The sequence below is a fragment of the Vipera berus genome, assembly GCF_964194415.1.
Source record: "Vipera berus genome assembly, chromosome: 1".
Classification (NCBI taxonomy): Eukaryota; Metazoa; Chordata; class Lepidosauria; order Squamata; family Viperidae; genus Vipera; species Vipera berus.
In genome coordinates, this window is record NC_138202.1 from 188,802,714 (window position 1) to 188,817,207 (window position 14,494).

The following is a 14,494-nucleotide window of genomic DNA, read 5'->3' on the forward strand; positions in this document are numbered from 1 at the left end:
AGCAGTTTTCCATTCAACTCTTTCTTTTATCCTTACTCGGTAGTACGCTTCTTTTAGATCTAACTTGGTGAAGACATGGCCCTGTGCTAGATGGATTAGTACAGTGATGGCGAACCTTTTAGAGACTGAGTGCCCAAACTGCAACCCAAAACCCTCTTCTATATCGCTGGGTGCCGGATAGGCATGGCCCACTGGGTGAGCGTGGCTATGGTAGTCACAGCAGACTGGGTGGGCATGGCCAGGCTGGGCATGACCCCCTAGATGTTGTTCCTGGGGAGGGATGCCTGTGGCGGCCAGGCAGGGTTGGGGGAGATTCAGGGGGCCTCTGGCGGGTAGGGCAGCAGGCAGGAGGCTCATCCTGCAAGGTGAGGCAATGCGAGGGAGGGGGTGGGGTAGTGGTTAGGGTTAGGCTGCCGCTGCTCTCCCCCAGGACAAAGTGCTTTGCTGCTGCTCACAGCCAATGGCAAAGATGGAGTTTGGGAGGCAGATGCAGGGTATAGCCCAGGTGTGGCCCAGCAGGAGCAGCAAAGTTTGTCCTCCCCACTCAAACAGCCACCAGTGCCTCCTTGGCTCCATCCGAGTTGAAGAAAGCGTGGGCACAGCAGTGGGATTGCCCTCAATAAGGCGGGCATCCGCCTCTTTGTTTGAGATCAATCCTGCTGCTGCACCTCTGCTTTCTTCAACTAGGATGGAGCAGAGGCACCTAAGCTGCTGGCAGCCGCTTGAGTGGGGAGGACGAGGAGGAGGAGAAAAGCGGTGAGGCTTTGTGCCAGCCGACTGGCCAGGCAAGGAGTAGGTTGGGCGATGGTGGCTGGCTGGATGGATGGATAGGGAGGGGGGATCATGGCCACTTGAGGGGGATCTGCCAAGCCTCGTGGCAGCAGCATTGGCAGCTCCCCCCACCCAGCCCGCTTCCTCGGCTCTGTAGAAGATGCTTGGCAGAACCCCTTCTCACCCCCGATCGGACACATGCAGAATCTTCTTTCCAGCTATGACACAGTCCTCCGTCACTTCCTCCACCGCTGTGTGCAGTCCCACAAACAAAATAAGTTCGTGTGACTAAAAAAAAAAGTTCAATCAATTCCAACTTTGCGAGATCTTTTTTTCCGCAAGAAGTTGGAATTGATTGAACTTTTTTTTTAGTCCCACAAATTTCTTTTGTTTCTGTGACTGCACACAGTGGCGGAGAACAGGGAGCCACAGCAGAGGGATGAAAGAACTGCATGCGGCTCTGGAGCCGCAGGTTGCAGACCCCTGGCCTAAAGCAAAAAAGAGTTAATAAGCTTAAAAAGCTTAAAAAGCCACTTGATGCAGGTTGCTCAGATGCATGGGACTGATGGCCTATGACTGGAGCAATGACACACATGCCCACAGAGAGGGCTCAGAGTGCCACTTCCCTATACCATTTCAGACAAGTGGCTGTCCAGATTCTTCTTAAAAGCCTCCAGTGATGGAGCACTCATAATTTCTGAAGTCAAGCTGTTCCACTGGTAAATTGTCCTCACTGCTAGGAAGTTTCTTAATTCCAGGTTGCTTCTCTCCTTGATTAGTTTTCATCCACTGTTTCTTATCTTGCCTTTTGGTGCTTTGGAAAATAAGTTGAAAATAAATTCCTGCAACCGTTCTTCACATTTTTGTCTCCAGGCCTTTAATCATCTTAGTTGCTCTTTTTTGCACTTCTTCCAAAGTCTCAACATCTTTTTTGTAATGTGGTGACCAAAAGTGGATGCAGTATTCCAGGTGTGGCCTTACTAAGGCTTTATAAAGCGATACTAATACTTCATGTAATTTTGATTCTATGCCTGTTTATACAGCCAAGGATTGTATTAGCTTTTTTTGTTGCTGCTGCACACTGCTGGCTCGTTTTTAAGTGATTGTCTACTAGGACTCCAAGGTCCCTCTCACAGTTACTGTCACTGAGACAAGCTTCACCTAATCTGTATCTGTACATTTGATTTTTCTTGCCTAAGTGTAAAACTTTTCTCCTCATTGCATTTCATTTTGTTAGATAAGGCCCACTGAGCTATTTTTCCTTTTTTTTTCATGAAGACAGAAAAGAAAGAATTAAGCAGTTCTGCTTTCTCTCGGCTTCCTGTCATCTTGCCGTCTGGTCGCTTTAGTGAACCAATTGTTTCTTTGATTTTTTTTCTTGTTTTTTATAGGTTGAAAGAAACATTTTTATTATTTTTGAATTTGTTGCAAATTTTAGTTCAATCTGAGCCTTAACTTCCCTGACTTCATCTTTGCAGATTCGGACTATATGCTGTATTCTGCCTTAGTTATGTGTCCCTCTTTCCATTTTTTTATAATAGGACTGCAGTGGAATTTTCTTTTTCTTTTTTAAAATTCTCTAATCATGGTAAACTCTATGGTCCTAACCCTTAACCAGTGGTGGGATTCAAATACCTAAACAACCGGTTCTCTTATTGGATGCAGGCCTGGGCCTCTGAGGCCTAGAACGAACTTCCAGACGTGGCATCCATGCTCTTCTGGCGGGCCGTTCTAGGCCTGGGAAGCCTCTTCCAGGCCTCCCAGGTCTAGAACGGAGTTCTGGAAGCAGTGTTCATTCAGCCGGTTCTCCAAACTCAGCAAAATTTAGCTACTGGTTCTACCAAACTGGTGCGAACTGGCTGAATCCCACCACTGTCCTTAACTATACCCAATGCTTAGCATAAAAGGACAAAATAAATAAACTACATAACTTTTTTTACAATAATGTTTTAAAAGCAACCCCATTAACACTTCTGGAAGCTGCAAAGGGATCTGGAAAAGGAGAATATCAAGAGGCTGAAGATGGACAGACAGAGGAGAATGGTGCTGGAGGAGATCAAGTTATAACACTTTTGGATGATCCCAGAGAACAGAGGGTGACGCGTGCTGCTTTAAAACGATCAAAAAAGATAAAAGAACAAGATCAGCAGAAGTCTATGGAACTTTCACAACGTACTTACAGTCAAGTAGTGGGAGGTGGGAAAAGATTTGGGTGAGGAATGTAAAATTTATACAAGTTTGAAATCTAAGAGAGAATTTTTATAAAATGTTTTATAGATGGTATTTAGATTTTAAAAAGCTAAGCATGTATCTGAATTATTAGCCTAAATGTTGGAGGTGTGGTGATAAAGATGTAATATATTTTCATATTTTCATATATGGTAGACTTGTAAAAAGGTTAAGGCTTTTTGGATAAAAGCCTGATGGAATATGCTAAGTTGATGTTGAATTTAATTACGGGGATAGTACTGGAAAGAGGAACTGCCGACTATAGAAGAGTGGATTTTAAAGGTTTCTGACCTGGTCGAAATGGTGAAGATTTCGGCCTATTTGAAAGATTACTCGCAGGAACGTTATATTATGGAAGGGAGAAAATGGTTTGGGTTTATTCAGAACAAGTATAGGGTTAAGAAGTTTTATATTTGAATAAGTCTTCTTTCTTTGTTTTTTTTCTATATTAGTTTTTTTATAGAGATTGTTCCTGGCACTGGACAGAATTCATGCTCCTTTTAAAATATGTTTTTAAACCCTTTAATTAAAAAAGGCAGGGTGGAAAGGCTAAATATCAAGTAACATAATGGGTGAAAATAATGAAAAACAACTTATTACACAAATGGTGTCAATGGTAAGTCTGGCTTCTATGTTAATTGAATGCATTTCTGAGGCAAGGAATTGTTGGTAAGAGAAGAGCTACATCTCACAAAAACTAATAAAAACTTCTTTGAATGGCATCTTGAAATCTGATCCAAGAAGCTATAGCCTGTATCTTAGGTTATACGAAATAGTGCAATGCCTGGTGCTAGATCTGAGAGGAACATGCAGTATGTCAGGATCTCCATCATTGGCCTGGTGCCATGCTGGGTTGCTGCCACTGAGGTGGAAGGGAGGGGAGAGGCGTTTGGGGTAATCCACACCTGCGTATTAAATGGTGGGAAATAGGGAGGTGGTGATGGGCATGGGGAGGTAGAAGTGACAACAGAAGAAGACCAGATCAACAAACTGGCTTGTACCAGGATCTTCAAGGCCATTTGCCCCCAGAATGGAATGTTACCAGTTTCACATTTCAGAGTTTCTCAAAACATCTTACCAGCATCACACTGGCTGGGCGGGGGAGTGGTCATGGGGCAAGGGATTGGGAGTTGGAAACAATAGCTTTGTATTTTGTGTGGGAACACCAGATTCCACCTGATTTTGCTGCAACCAGTTTCTTTCAGCAAAAGTTCCTTTGCTTCAATTAAATGGAGCCACAAGTCCTACTTTTCTGAGAGAGGAAACTGAGGCAGGTCTGACACAGTATGTGGCAGCATCCAATAATGAACATGTAAATACTGAAGTAATAGGCTGGATTAACTGATCCAAAAATAATAGTGTCTCAAAATATGCACTGGATAAGGAGAAAAAAACAGGAAAAATAGACATCTTAATGCAGAAAAGTGAATACTCTATGATTTAGTGTCCTAAAGAATGTAGGTTTGTATCCAAAGATTTGAAATTATGAAGTAGAAATATGTTCAGGAAGAAATGATTTTTAAATTTAAATGAGATACTGAAGGAGCAATAGTTCTTACAAGGATAAAATGAAGCAACAAGAAAATCCCAATAGCTAGGGGCAATTACATGTAAAGCTCTCTAAAATGCTGAAAAGAAAGGGGGATATATACAGGAAATGAGAAGAAGGCAACTTAAGCAAACAAGAATATAAGACAGTCTCTTCTATAAGAAAGAGTAGGAACATTTATACAAAGACTAAAGCTCAGAATATGCTGAGATTTGCATTTTCCTTAGAAATAAAAGAAAAGCCACAGAGAGTATAAAGTACATCAGGAGGAGAAAGTGGTGAACCAGTAATCAGTGATAATGTGAAGGAAGAACTTTTAACTTCTATTTTGCATACATAACTTAGTTATGATCCTCAGAAAAGTGGGGAACTGCAGCTTCGAATAGGCAAGGATACAAGAGAACTAAGCTAATTTAAATGAATTCTATTTTTTTAGGGCCAATTGTATCACATCCTGGGGTACTGAATGAGCTAGCAGAGGTAATATCAGAATCAGATAATCAAGAACTCTTGATTATCTGAGAACTCCTGGAAGACTGGTAGGGCCCTTAGAGATTAAGAAGAGCAAATGCCATCCCATTTTGAAAAAGGGGAAGCAGAACTGGGGAAATAACAGGCCTGTCAGCTTGAAGTCTATACTGGACAAGGTCTAATTAAGTACCGTTTGTAAGCTCTTGCATAGGCATGGTGCAATTAATAGGAGACAGCATGGGTTTGTCACAAACATATCATGCTAAATTAATTTTATTTTCTTTTTTATAGTTATTAGTGTAATAGATTAGTCATGCAGATTAAAGGAAAAAGACTGAGTTAATGCCAAACAGCTAATATTTTCTGCTGCTGATTTCTTCTTGCATGGATTTCCATTTTCCTGGACTTCAAAAGTTCATTAAATGAATAGTTGTAAGTCAAGGACTATCTGTAACCAAAACTAACATGGGGTAATTTTGCATTAACTGGATCCTGAGCCAGGAATGACCAGGATGTGTCTTAAATTTATCTGTTTAAAATGTCATGAGAACCAGGACAATTTGTTTTACAAAATGTTTCCTGTTCTGTTCTATGCCATGGCGACTTCATATACAGACATTTTTGCCATTGCTTTATCGTGTTGTTATCAAAATTTGATAATACTATGGCTAAATGTGAGATTTCCTGATGCTCTTCTCTAAGTACTAAATTGGTCTCTGTCAGTTTAGGAGTCAGCCTGGGGCAATGGCAGGGGGTGGAGACTTGTGACAGTGACAGCAGCAAAAGTAGCAACAATGTTGGTAGTGGAAAAGCTGCTGCTGCCACTACCTCACAAATTCTTTTCTTCTGGACTCCAGCAGGGATTGCTGCCACTATTACCATCACCACCATACTGAGCACAGAAGCAAAGTTGCTGTCACACTGAAGTGTCACAGGCAGCCTTTGTTGTGACAGGTCTTTCCAGCATTTAACCATTTTGCAGTGGAATTATCAGAAATATGGAAATCTGAGCTTGAAGCAATGAGTTTGCTAGCAGTGTTAACACCTGAGAGCTTTGCTGAGAACTGCAACAGCTTAAAGGATGAAGAAACATGAGATGGTGTCCCAGAAGATGAGGCCTACATTCCTACCTACTTGAAAGTTTTCCTGACGCTCTTCGAATAGGGGGCCCTGGAAGAATAATCCAGTGAGTTCACAGTAGTATGGAACTAAATTTAGTTTGTCAAACTCTCTGTCATTACCCTGGTGTTTCATGTTTCTCTGGAAGAGAATAAGGACAACAGCCAGTTCAGAGAACATGATGAGGCCAAAGTATGCATGGACATCATGCAGATATCTGGGGCTAATACTGAGCTTTCCTTGGTCAAAGAGCAGAACCTGTCCATCATTGGGAGGAGTCATGATGGCAAAGTCATTAGAATGCAATATTGCATATTGGAAAAATGAAAGAATACCATCAGATGAAGAAATAATGAAAAAAATACTAGAATGCGCAGAGATGGACAGATTGCCTATGAGACTGAAAGAAAAAGAAAAAACAGAATTTTACCAAACTCGGGACTTATTTTATCGATGGCTAGAGGAAAGAATAAAGGGTTAGGAATTAAATATGTATTAGTGAATGTAAAGACAACACGTTGGTTGAAAAAATATTATTGTATGTATGGGAAAAAATTAATAAAAACTTTAATAGTAAAAAAAGAATGCAATATTGCAGACTGACTCTGCCCACAGCCTGAAGTTTGATCCTGATCAGCTCAAGGTTGACTCAGTCTTTCATCCTTCCAGTGTTGGTAAAATGAGGACCCAAATTGATGGGGACAATACGCTGACATTTGTAAACCACTCCAAAAGTGCTGTAAAGCACTATGAAGCAGTATTTAAGTCTAAGTGCTACTGCTACTACTGTTGTGGGATGTCAACGCTGCTAATACTGGATGTTCCCGCTTTGACAACTGAAGAAAATATGCAGCCATTTTCTCTATTCCTTTAACATGCTTTTTCTTACTTTAGAAATTAGGTGCAGCAGAGACAGGGTGGGGGTGGGAATAGAAATGTAAGCTCAGCTAGCCATAACATAACACTGTGGTGGGAACCCAAGGACAAGCTGATAATGTTTTGACGGGCTGTGGAGCTAAGGAGAAAGCCCACACTTTAAGCTAATTGGGGAATGTGATTTATGACAGTTTATTGGGGATGGAAATTGCACTTTGTTACTTTGTATCAGGGAGAAAGGAATTTGGTTTTGGGGTTCAACTATGTAGTGCCGATACTTTGTTTCCCGAATAAAAAGATTCTTTAAGATAAAACAATGCTTCGAAGTTCTTTTGAAGGGTTTCATCCATCAGAACCATGACTGAACTCTTTCATGAAAGCACGGAAGGAAAATGTCACCTTAATGAAAGCCAGACAATCTAGTCTGATGATGGACAAAGTTTTCCCAAAAGAGCCAAAGTGCCTTTTAATTGAAAATACAGAAAAAAAATCTGGGGTATATATCTCATTATTCTCAACTAGTATCAAACACAATGAATTAAACAAAATTCCCTGAAAATATTTTGAAATTATTGTTTAGTCAGTTCTAGTTATAAGCTAACCTACAAATTTACAAATTAATATTTGTTGGTAAATATCAGTATCAATGACAATAATATACAGAGGGAAACAGATTACTGCAATAACCTCTTTACAAAGAATTTTGTGCAAGACAACTCTATGTATAAGTAAAGACAAGTTGTTACACATTTCTGCATTAGAACTCCAACAATATTGAGATTGTACTCTAAATCCATGAACTTGTGGTAACAGTGATTAGAGAAATAATGATTCAACCTTGGTGGAGCAGTGGGCTAATGCCTCCTTAAGTAACACCAGCTGCCTGCAATTAGTGCAGGTTCGAGTCCCACCAGGCTCAAGGTTGACTCAGCCTTCCATCCTTCCGAGGTAGGTAAAATGAGGACCCAGATTGTTGGGGGCAATTAAGCTGACTTTGTAATAATGCTGCTTGGGGTGTGTGTGTGAAAGCCCTAATAAGCAGGCATATACATAGAATGAAGGCTACTGCTAAGCTTGTAAGCCGCCCTGAGTCTTCGGAGAAGGGCGGGATATAAATGGAATTAAAATAAAATAAATAAAATAAATAAAACTTTGATTTCCATATTTTTTTTGGTTTGTTTGAAACTGCTCTCTGTACTAAGCAGCCTTGATTCCAACCGTCTTAAAGAAATTATGTTTACAGACCATTATGGTATCTGTGGTTACAGATAGGAAGAGGTTAGGGAAAGACAGAAAGGTATCTCACCGGCATTCAATAAACCACTGGCGTATCTGGTCTTGGAGGGTTTCTTTGATGTCTGGCCCTTCAATTTCTTTCACTCGCTCTTTGATGCTTACTAGAGCTTTCTGGAAATCTGATTCATATTTCTCCTGAATTTCACACCTTAAAGTGTCTACTTTCTGGGCACGTAATAATGAAGCACTAGGTCTCTGGAAATGAGAAGGTGGGATCTGAAAAACAGATATTGCATATCTTGTATTTCCAGTTTTATTAACACAGTTATTCTATTATTAACATCAGAGGTAACTAATTCAGCCTTATTGATGCTATATCCAGCCAGAAGTAGATATAGCAACTAGCTTTAATGTGACCATTTATGTGCCTTGATCGGGATGATTACAATATTTAGAAGATTGCTCTTTTTATTTCTCCTATTCCACTTCTTATTTTACCTTCAGTGTTTCAATTGGGAATGATTTCTTTTTTCTTTAATTGAAAAGTTTTACAGTACATTTTTTAAAAAGAAAAACTCACTCCCTCCCCCTCCCCTCCCCCTTACCCTCCCTTACCTTCCCCTCCCGACTTCCCAGAGCTGAATACAGGGTATAAACTTTACAAACTTAAGCTAAAATATGCTAACAAGCTAAAATAAAACATTAAATTCTATCGCACTTTAACTCCCCTTAAACATAACTATATTACTAACAAATAACAAATAACTAATACATCATATAAAACCAATACTTATTCAAATGCTAAATGAAACTTTTTAGTCCTATATTTATTCTGAATATATTCGATCCATCTTTTCCATTCCACAATATATCTCTGTTGCGATTGTTCTTTCAAATATGCTGAAATCTTTGCCATTTCCGCCAAGTTAGAAACTTTCAAAGTCCATTCTTCTATAGTAGGCAGTTCCTCCTTCTTCCAATATTGCGCTAATAAAAGCCTTGCTGCCGTAATTAGATTCAACATCAATTTAGTATCTATGACAGTAAAATCTGTAATAATACCCAACAAAAACAACTGTGGAGAAAACCTTATCTTTTTCTTAAATATCTTCTGCATGTTCCACCAAATTTTAATCCAAAAAGCTTTGACTTTTTTACAAGTCCACCATATATGATAATACATTGCATCCTCACAACCACACCTACAACATTTAGGCTGGCAGTTCGGATACGCACTTGCTAATTTTTTAGGGTCTAAGTGCCACCTATAAAACATTTTATAAAAATTTTCTCTTAAATTTTGAGCCTGCGTGAATTTTACGTTTCTGGGGGGACTTCCGGTGGCGCCGCGGCGCCGAAGATAGCCGTTTCGGGCTGTCCGCTTCGCAGCTGTGTTTTTCCACCGAAAACAGCGCCGATCAGCTGTTTAGGTGGATTGGAAGCCCCCTCCTCGGGAGAAGAGGAGGGGGTGAGGCCCCAGGTAGGGGTTGAGTTCTCCGGGGCCGCCTGAGCTAAAAGCTTGGGCGGCTGAAGGATTGAGCTCCCCCGCAGCCTGGGTTGCTCCGAGCTGCTTAGCGTCTCTGTTCCGGGATTTTGGGAGCAGAGCCAGGCGTTTGCGACCACCCCTGCCAGAAGGAAAGACTTTGGAGTAAAAAGGAGCAGGCAGAGCGGTACAGGAGGTTAAGGTGAAGAGGATTTTTATTCTTACTCCCTAGCTCAATGGACTTTATAAACTTAAAGTGAAAGTACGCAACAAGTGAAAGTGGGGAAAGATGGCGGCTAAATCTTCCTCTAAAGTTCTTCGGAGTGCGGGAACTTCCCCGGTGCAACAGACATCGCTGCAAGCTTTGCTTCCTCCTGCACCTCCTGTGGCATTGATGCTTAAGGACTTACAAGATGCCTTTGCAAAGCAATCCCAGGTAATGTCAGAAATGATGGGTGATAAGATGGCAAAGTTGGAGGAGAAACTGGAGAAAATGGAGGAGAGGATGGAAGAGAAGTTTAATGTAATGGAGGAGAGGATGGAAGAGAAGTTTAGTGCAATGAGGGTAGACATCTTGTCTACAGTGGAAAGCGTGGCTGAATGTGTGCAACGTTTGGATGAAAAAGTGGAGGATCTTAGTCAAAAGAACTCTATATTAGAAGTAAAGGTACTGGAGAATGAAAATTTAAGGGATAAAATGGACGGAGAATTGAGCCTTGTTCAGTATCACCAGATGCAGTATGCTATTAGAATCAGGGGCTTAAAAGAGAATCCTAAAGAAGACTTAAAGCAGCTGATTTCTGAGGCTTTGGAAGCAGTATTGGGCCAGCCAGCATCTGAAATAGAGGGATGCATGGATAAAATTTTTCGTGTAAATTCATGGATTGCAAGGCAGAGGAAGCTACCTAGAGATGTGGTGGTTTATTTTACAAAGAGAGCAACTAGAGATGAAGTTATTCAAGCTGCTTATGATACTAAAGTTGTGGTCGCTGAGCAAGAAGTCCTGGTTCTAAAAGAGATTCCTCCAAAGATTTTAAGGAGAAGGAAAGATTTTGCATTACTCGTACAGGAACCTAAGCAACGTGATATTAAGTTCAGATGGGAGATTCCAGTCGGATTGGTGGTGATGCACGAAGGTAAAAGATATCGTCTGGTTACTGTGACTCAGGCACGTGATTTCTACAGCAATGTTTTAAAAGCAACCCCTCTATCACTCCTGGAAGTTGCAAAGGGATCTGGAGAGGGAAAACCTCAAGAGGCTGAAGGTGGACAGACAGAGGAGAATGGTGCTGGAGGGGATCAAATTATAGCTTCATCGACTGCTGCTGGAGAGCAGAGGTTGACGCATGCCGCTTTAAAACGAGCAAGACAAGTACAAGAGCAAGACCAGCAGAAGTTTATGGAACTTTCAAAGCGTACTTACAGTGAAGCTGTGGGAGGAGCGCGGCCCAAAGAAAATACAGGGGCTATTGAAGACGTGCTCCAAAAGCTTCGGGGCGCCACGCATGGTGACTAAATTTCTAACCTGGAATGTTAATGGATTAAACTCACCACAGAAGAGAAAGTAAGTTTTTCAATATTTAAAACAATTTAAGACTGATGTTATATGCTTGCAAGAAACGCATATTAGGGTTATGGACCAAAAGTATTTATCGAACTCAAGGTTGGGCACGCAATTTGTTGCTTCTGCGATGAACAAGAAAAATGGAATGGTTGTCTACGTTAAAAGTACTCTAACAGCGGAATTAATTGAAGCAGATAAGCAAGGAAGATATGTTATGATAGATTTGCTGTTAGAAGGTAAAAAAACGCTTCTAGTTGGACTGTATGCTCCAAACCACCACAAGCTGATTTTTTTAGTTTACTTCATACAAAGCTTACTCAATTGGATTACAAATCGTTTATTTTTATGGGGGACTGGAATGGTGTTTTGGACGTACAGATGGATAAGGCTGGTTCTTTTAAGCGTGTTCCGAGTCATGCCAGATTGTCTAAATCTTTTTTTGAAATGAAGGACGATTTGGAACTGCGAGATATTTGGCGTGACATACACCTACATGAAAAGGATTATACTTTTTTTTCTGACAGACATCAATCTTTTTCCAGGATTGATTTTATTTTGCTGACTAATGATTTTTTTTCTAGGATTAAGAAGGTAAAGATCTGTGCAAGAACTATTTCGGACCATAGTCCAGTTTGGTTAGAGATCAATAAGGACAATAGGGATAGGCGCTCGTGGCGCGTAAATGAGAATTTGTTTAGAAATCAGAGAAATGTGGAAGAATGTAAACAGCAGATGAAGTATTTTTTTGAAATTAATATGAATAAGGATACCTCTATGGACATGGTTTGGGATGCTAGCAAGGCCTACATGAGAGGGGTGTTGATATATATGAATAATAAATACAGACGTACTTTGGAAGCCAGAAGGAAAGAATTGGAGAATGAAATTAGGGAAAAAGAAAGGGCCTTAATTTTGAACCCATTGGATGTGAAGACTAAGGAGGTTATTAAGCTATTAAGAGGACAATTTGATAAATTGATGGCTGATCAAGTGGCAACCAATTTGCGGTTTGCTAGGCATAATACTTTTTGCAATGCTAATAAGCCAGGTAGATGGCTAGCTTACAGACTAAGGAAAAAGCAAAGGGCTTCTAATATAGATAAAATTGAACATAAGGGAAAGGTTGTGTTTCAACAGGATCTTATTAAGGAAGCCTTTGTGGATTTTTATTCTAAATTATATGCTAAGGAGAAGATTAATGAAAAAGACATTGATGTATATTTGGAGAATGCTAGCATCCCGGTTCTTACGCAAGCACAAAAAGAGGAGATTAACCAATTGATAACAGAAGAAGAAATTCTTATAGCAATTAAGGAATTGAAGATGGATAAAGCGCCAGGTACGGATGGTCTGACTGCGGTTTACTACAAAAATTTACAAATGGAGTTGATAAAGAGGGGGAAAGGTGCCTCCGTCTTGGAGAACTGCTTTTATCTCTTTGATTCCGAAGGAAGATCAAGATGTTACTCAAGTAAAAAACTATAGACCGATATCACTTTTAAATACAGATTACAAAATATTTGCTAAGGTGTTGGCTAACAGATTGATGAGGGTCCCTGCCTGAAGGAAGGACTATGGAATAAAAGGAGCAGGCAGAGCGGTACAAGAGGAAAGGATGAAGAGGATTATTATATTTTACTCTCGAGCTTGATGGACTTTTTTAAACTTAAAGTGAAAGTGCGTCACAAGTGGAAGTAAAAGATGGCGGCTAAACCTCCCTCAAAAACTCTTCGGAGTGCTGGAACTTCTCCGACGCAACAATCATCATTGCAGGCGTTGCATCCTCCTGATGTATTGACACCGAAGGATCTACAAGATGCTCTTGAAAAACATGCCCAGGTAATTCTGGAATCAATGGGTGATAAATTTGCACGGATGGAGGAGAAATTGGAGGAGAGAATGGAAGAGAGGATGGAACAGAAGTTCAGTGTGATGAAGGTAGACATTTTGTCTTCAGTGTATAAAGTGGCTGAATGTGTGGAAGACCTGGATGAAAAAGTGGAAGATTTGACTCAAAAGAATGCCATATTAGAAGCAAAAGTATTGGAGAATGAAGATTTAAGAGACAAAATGGACAGAGAATTGAGTCTTGCTCAATATTACCAGATGCAGTTTGCTGTTAGAATTAGAGGCTTAAAAGAGAATATTAAGGAAGATCTAAAGCAGCTGATTTCTGAGGCTCTGGAAGTGGTATTGAATCAGCCAGCATCTGAAATAAAGGGAGGCATGGATAAAGTGTTTCGTGTGAATTCATGGATTGCTAGACAGAGAAAGCTGCCTAGAGATGTGGTGGTTTATTTTGTAAAGAGGGAAATTAGAGATGAAGTTATACAAGCTGCCTATGATTCTAAAGTTGTGATTGCTGATCAAGAAGTTTTGGTTCTAAAAGAAATTCCTCCAAAGATTTTAAGGAGAAGGAAGGATTTTACATTTCTTGTGCAAGAGCTCAAACAACGAGATATAAGGTTCAGATGGGAGATCCCAGTTGGGTTGATGGTGATGCACGAAGGTAAAAGGTACCGTTTGGTTACTGTGATGCAGGCGCGTGATTTTTACAATAACGTTTTAAAAGCAACCCCATTATTACTTTTGGAAGCTGCAAAGAGATCTGGAGAAGGAGAACATCAAGAGGCTGAAGATGGACAGACAGAGGAGAACGGTGCTGGAGGAGATCAAGCTACAACTTCTTTGGATGATCTTAGAGAGCAGAGGGTGACACGTGCTGCTTTAAAACGATTAAAAAATAAAAAATAAAAGAACAAGATCAGCAGAAGTCTATGGAACTTTCACAACATACTTATAGCCAAGCAGTGGGAGGAGCACGGCCTAAAAAAGATAGTCCTATCAGAGCAGCGCTTTAAGAGCTTTGGGATGATATGCATGACAACTAAATTTTTAACTTGGAACGTTAATGGACTAAATTCACCACAGAAGAGGAAGAAAGTTTTTCAATATTTAAAACAATTCAAGATAGATGTTATATGTTTGCAAGAAACGTATATTAGGGTTGTGGATCAAAAGTATTTACTGAACTCAAGGTTGGGTACGCGATTTGTTGCTTCTGCAATGAATAAGAAAAATGGAGTGGTTGTTTATGTTAAAAGTGCTTTAACAGCAGACTTAATTGAAGCAGATAAGCATGGAAGATACGTTATGATAGAGCTGCTGCTAGAAGGCAAAAAGACGCTTTTAGTTG

The 14,494-nt window shown here is 40.3% G+C and overlaps 1 protein-coding gene across 5 annotated transcripts in view; it reads right to left on the bottom strand.

Annotated features, from left to right (window-relative positions):
• Positions 1-14,494, bottom strand: part of DRC11 (dynein regulatory complex subunit 11) — a 163,931-nt gene that overhangs the window by 120,186 nt on the left and 29,251 nt on the right. For 4 of the 5 annotated variants that reach the window (XM_081338832.1, XM_081338831.1, XM_081338828.1 and 1 more), the window contains one exon: positions 8,322-8,527. In XM_081338832.1, coding sequence (XP_081194958.1) covers positions 8,322-8,527 — 206 coding nt within the window. The remainder of the gene's footprint in view (positions 1-8,321; positions 8,528-14,494) is intronic. The other variant, XM_081338830.1, reaches the window with a different exon arrangement.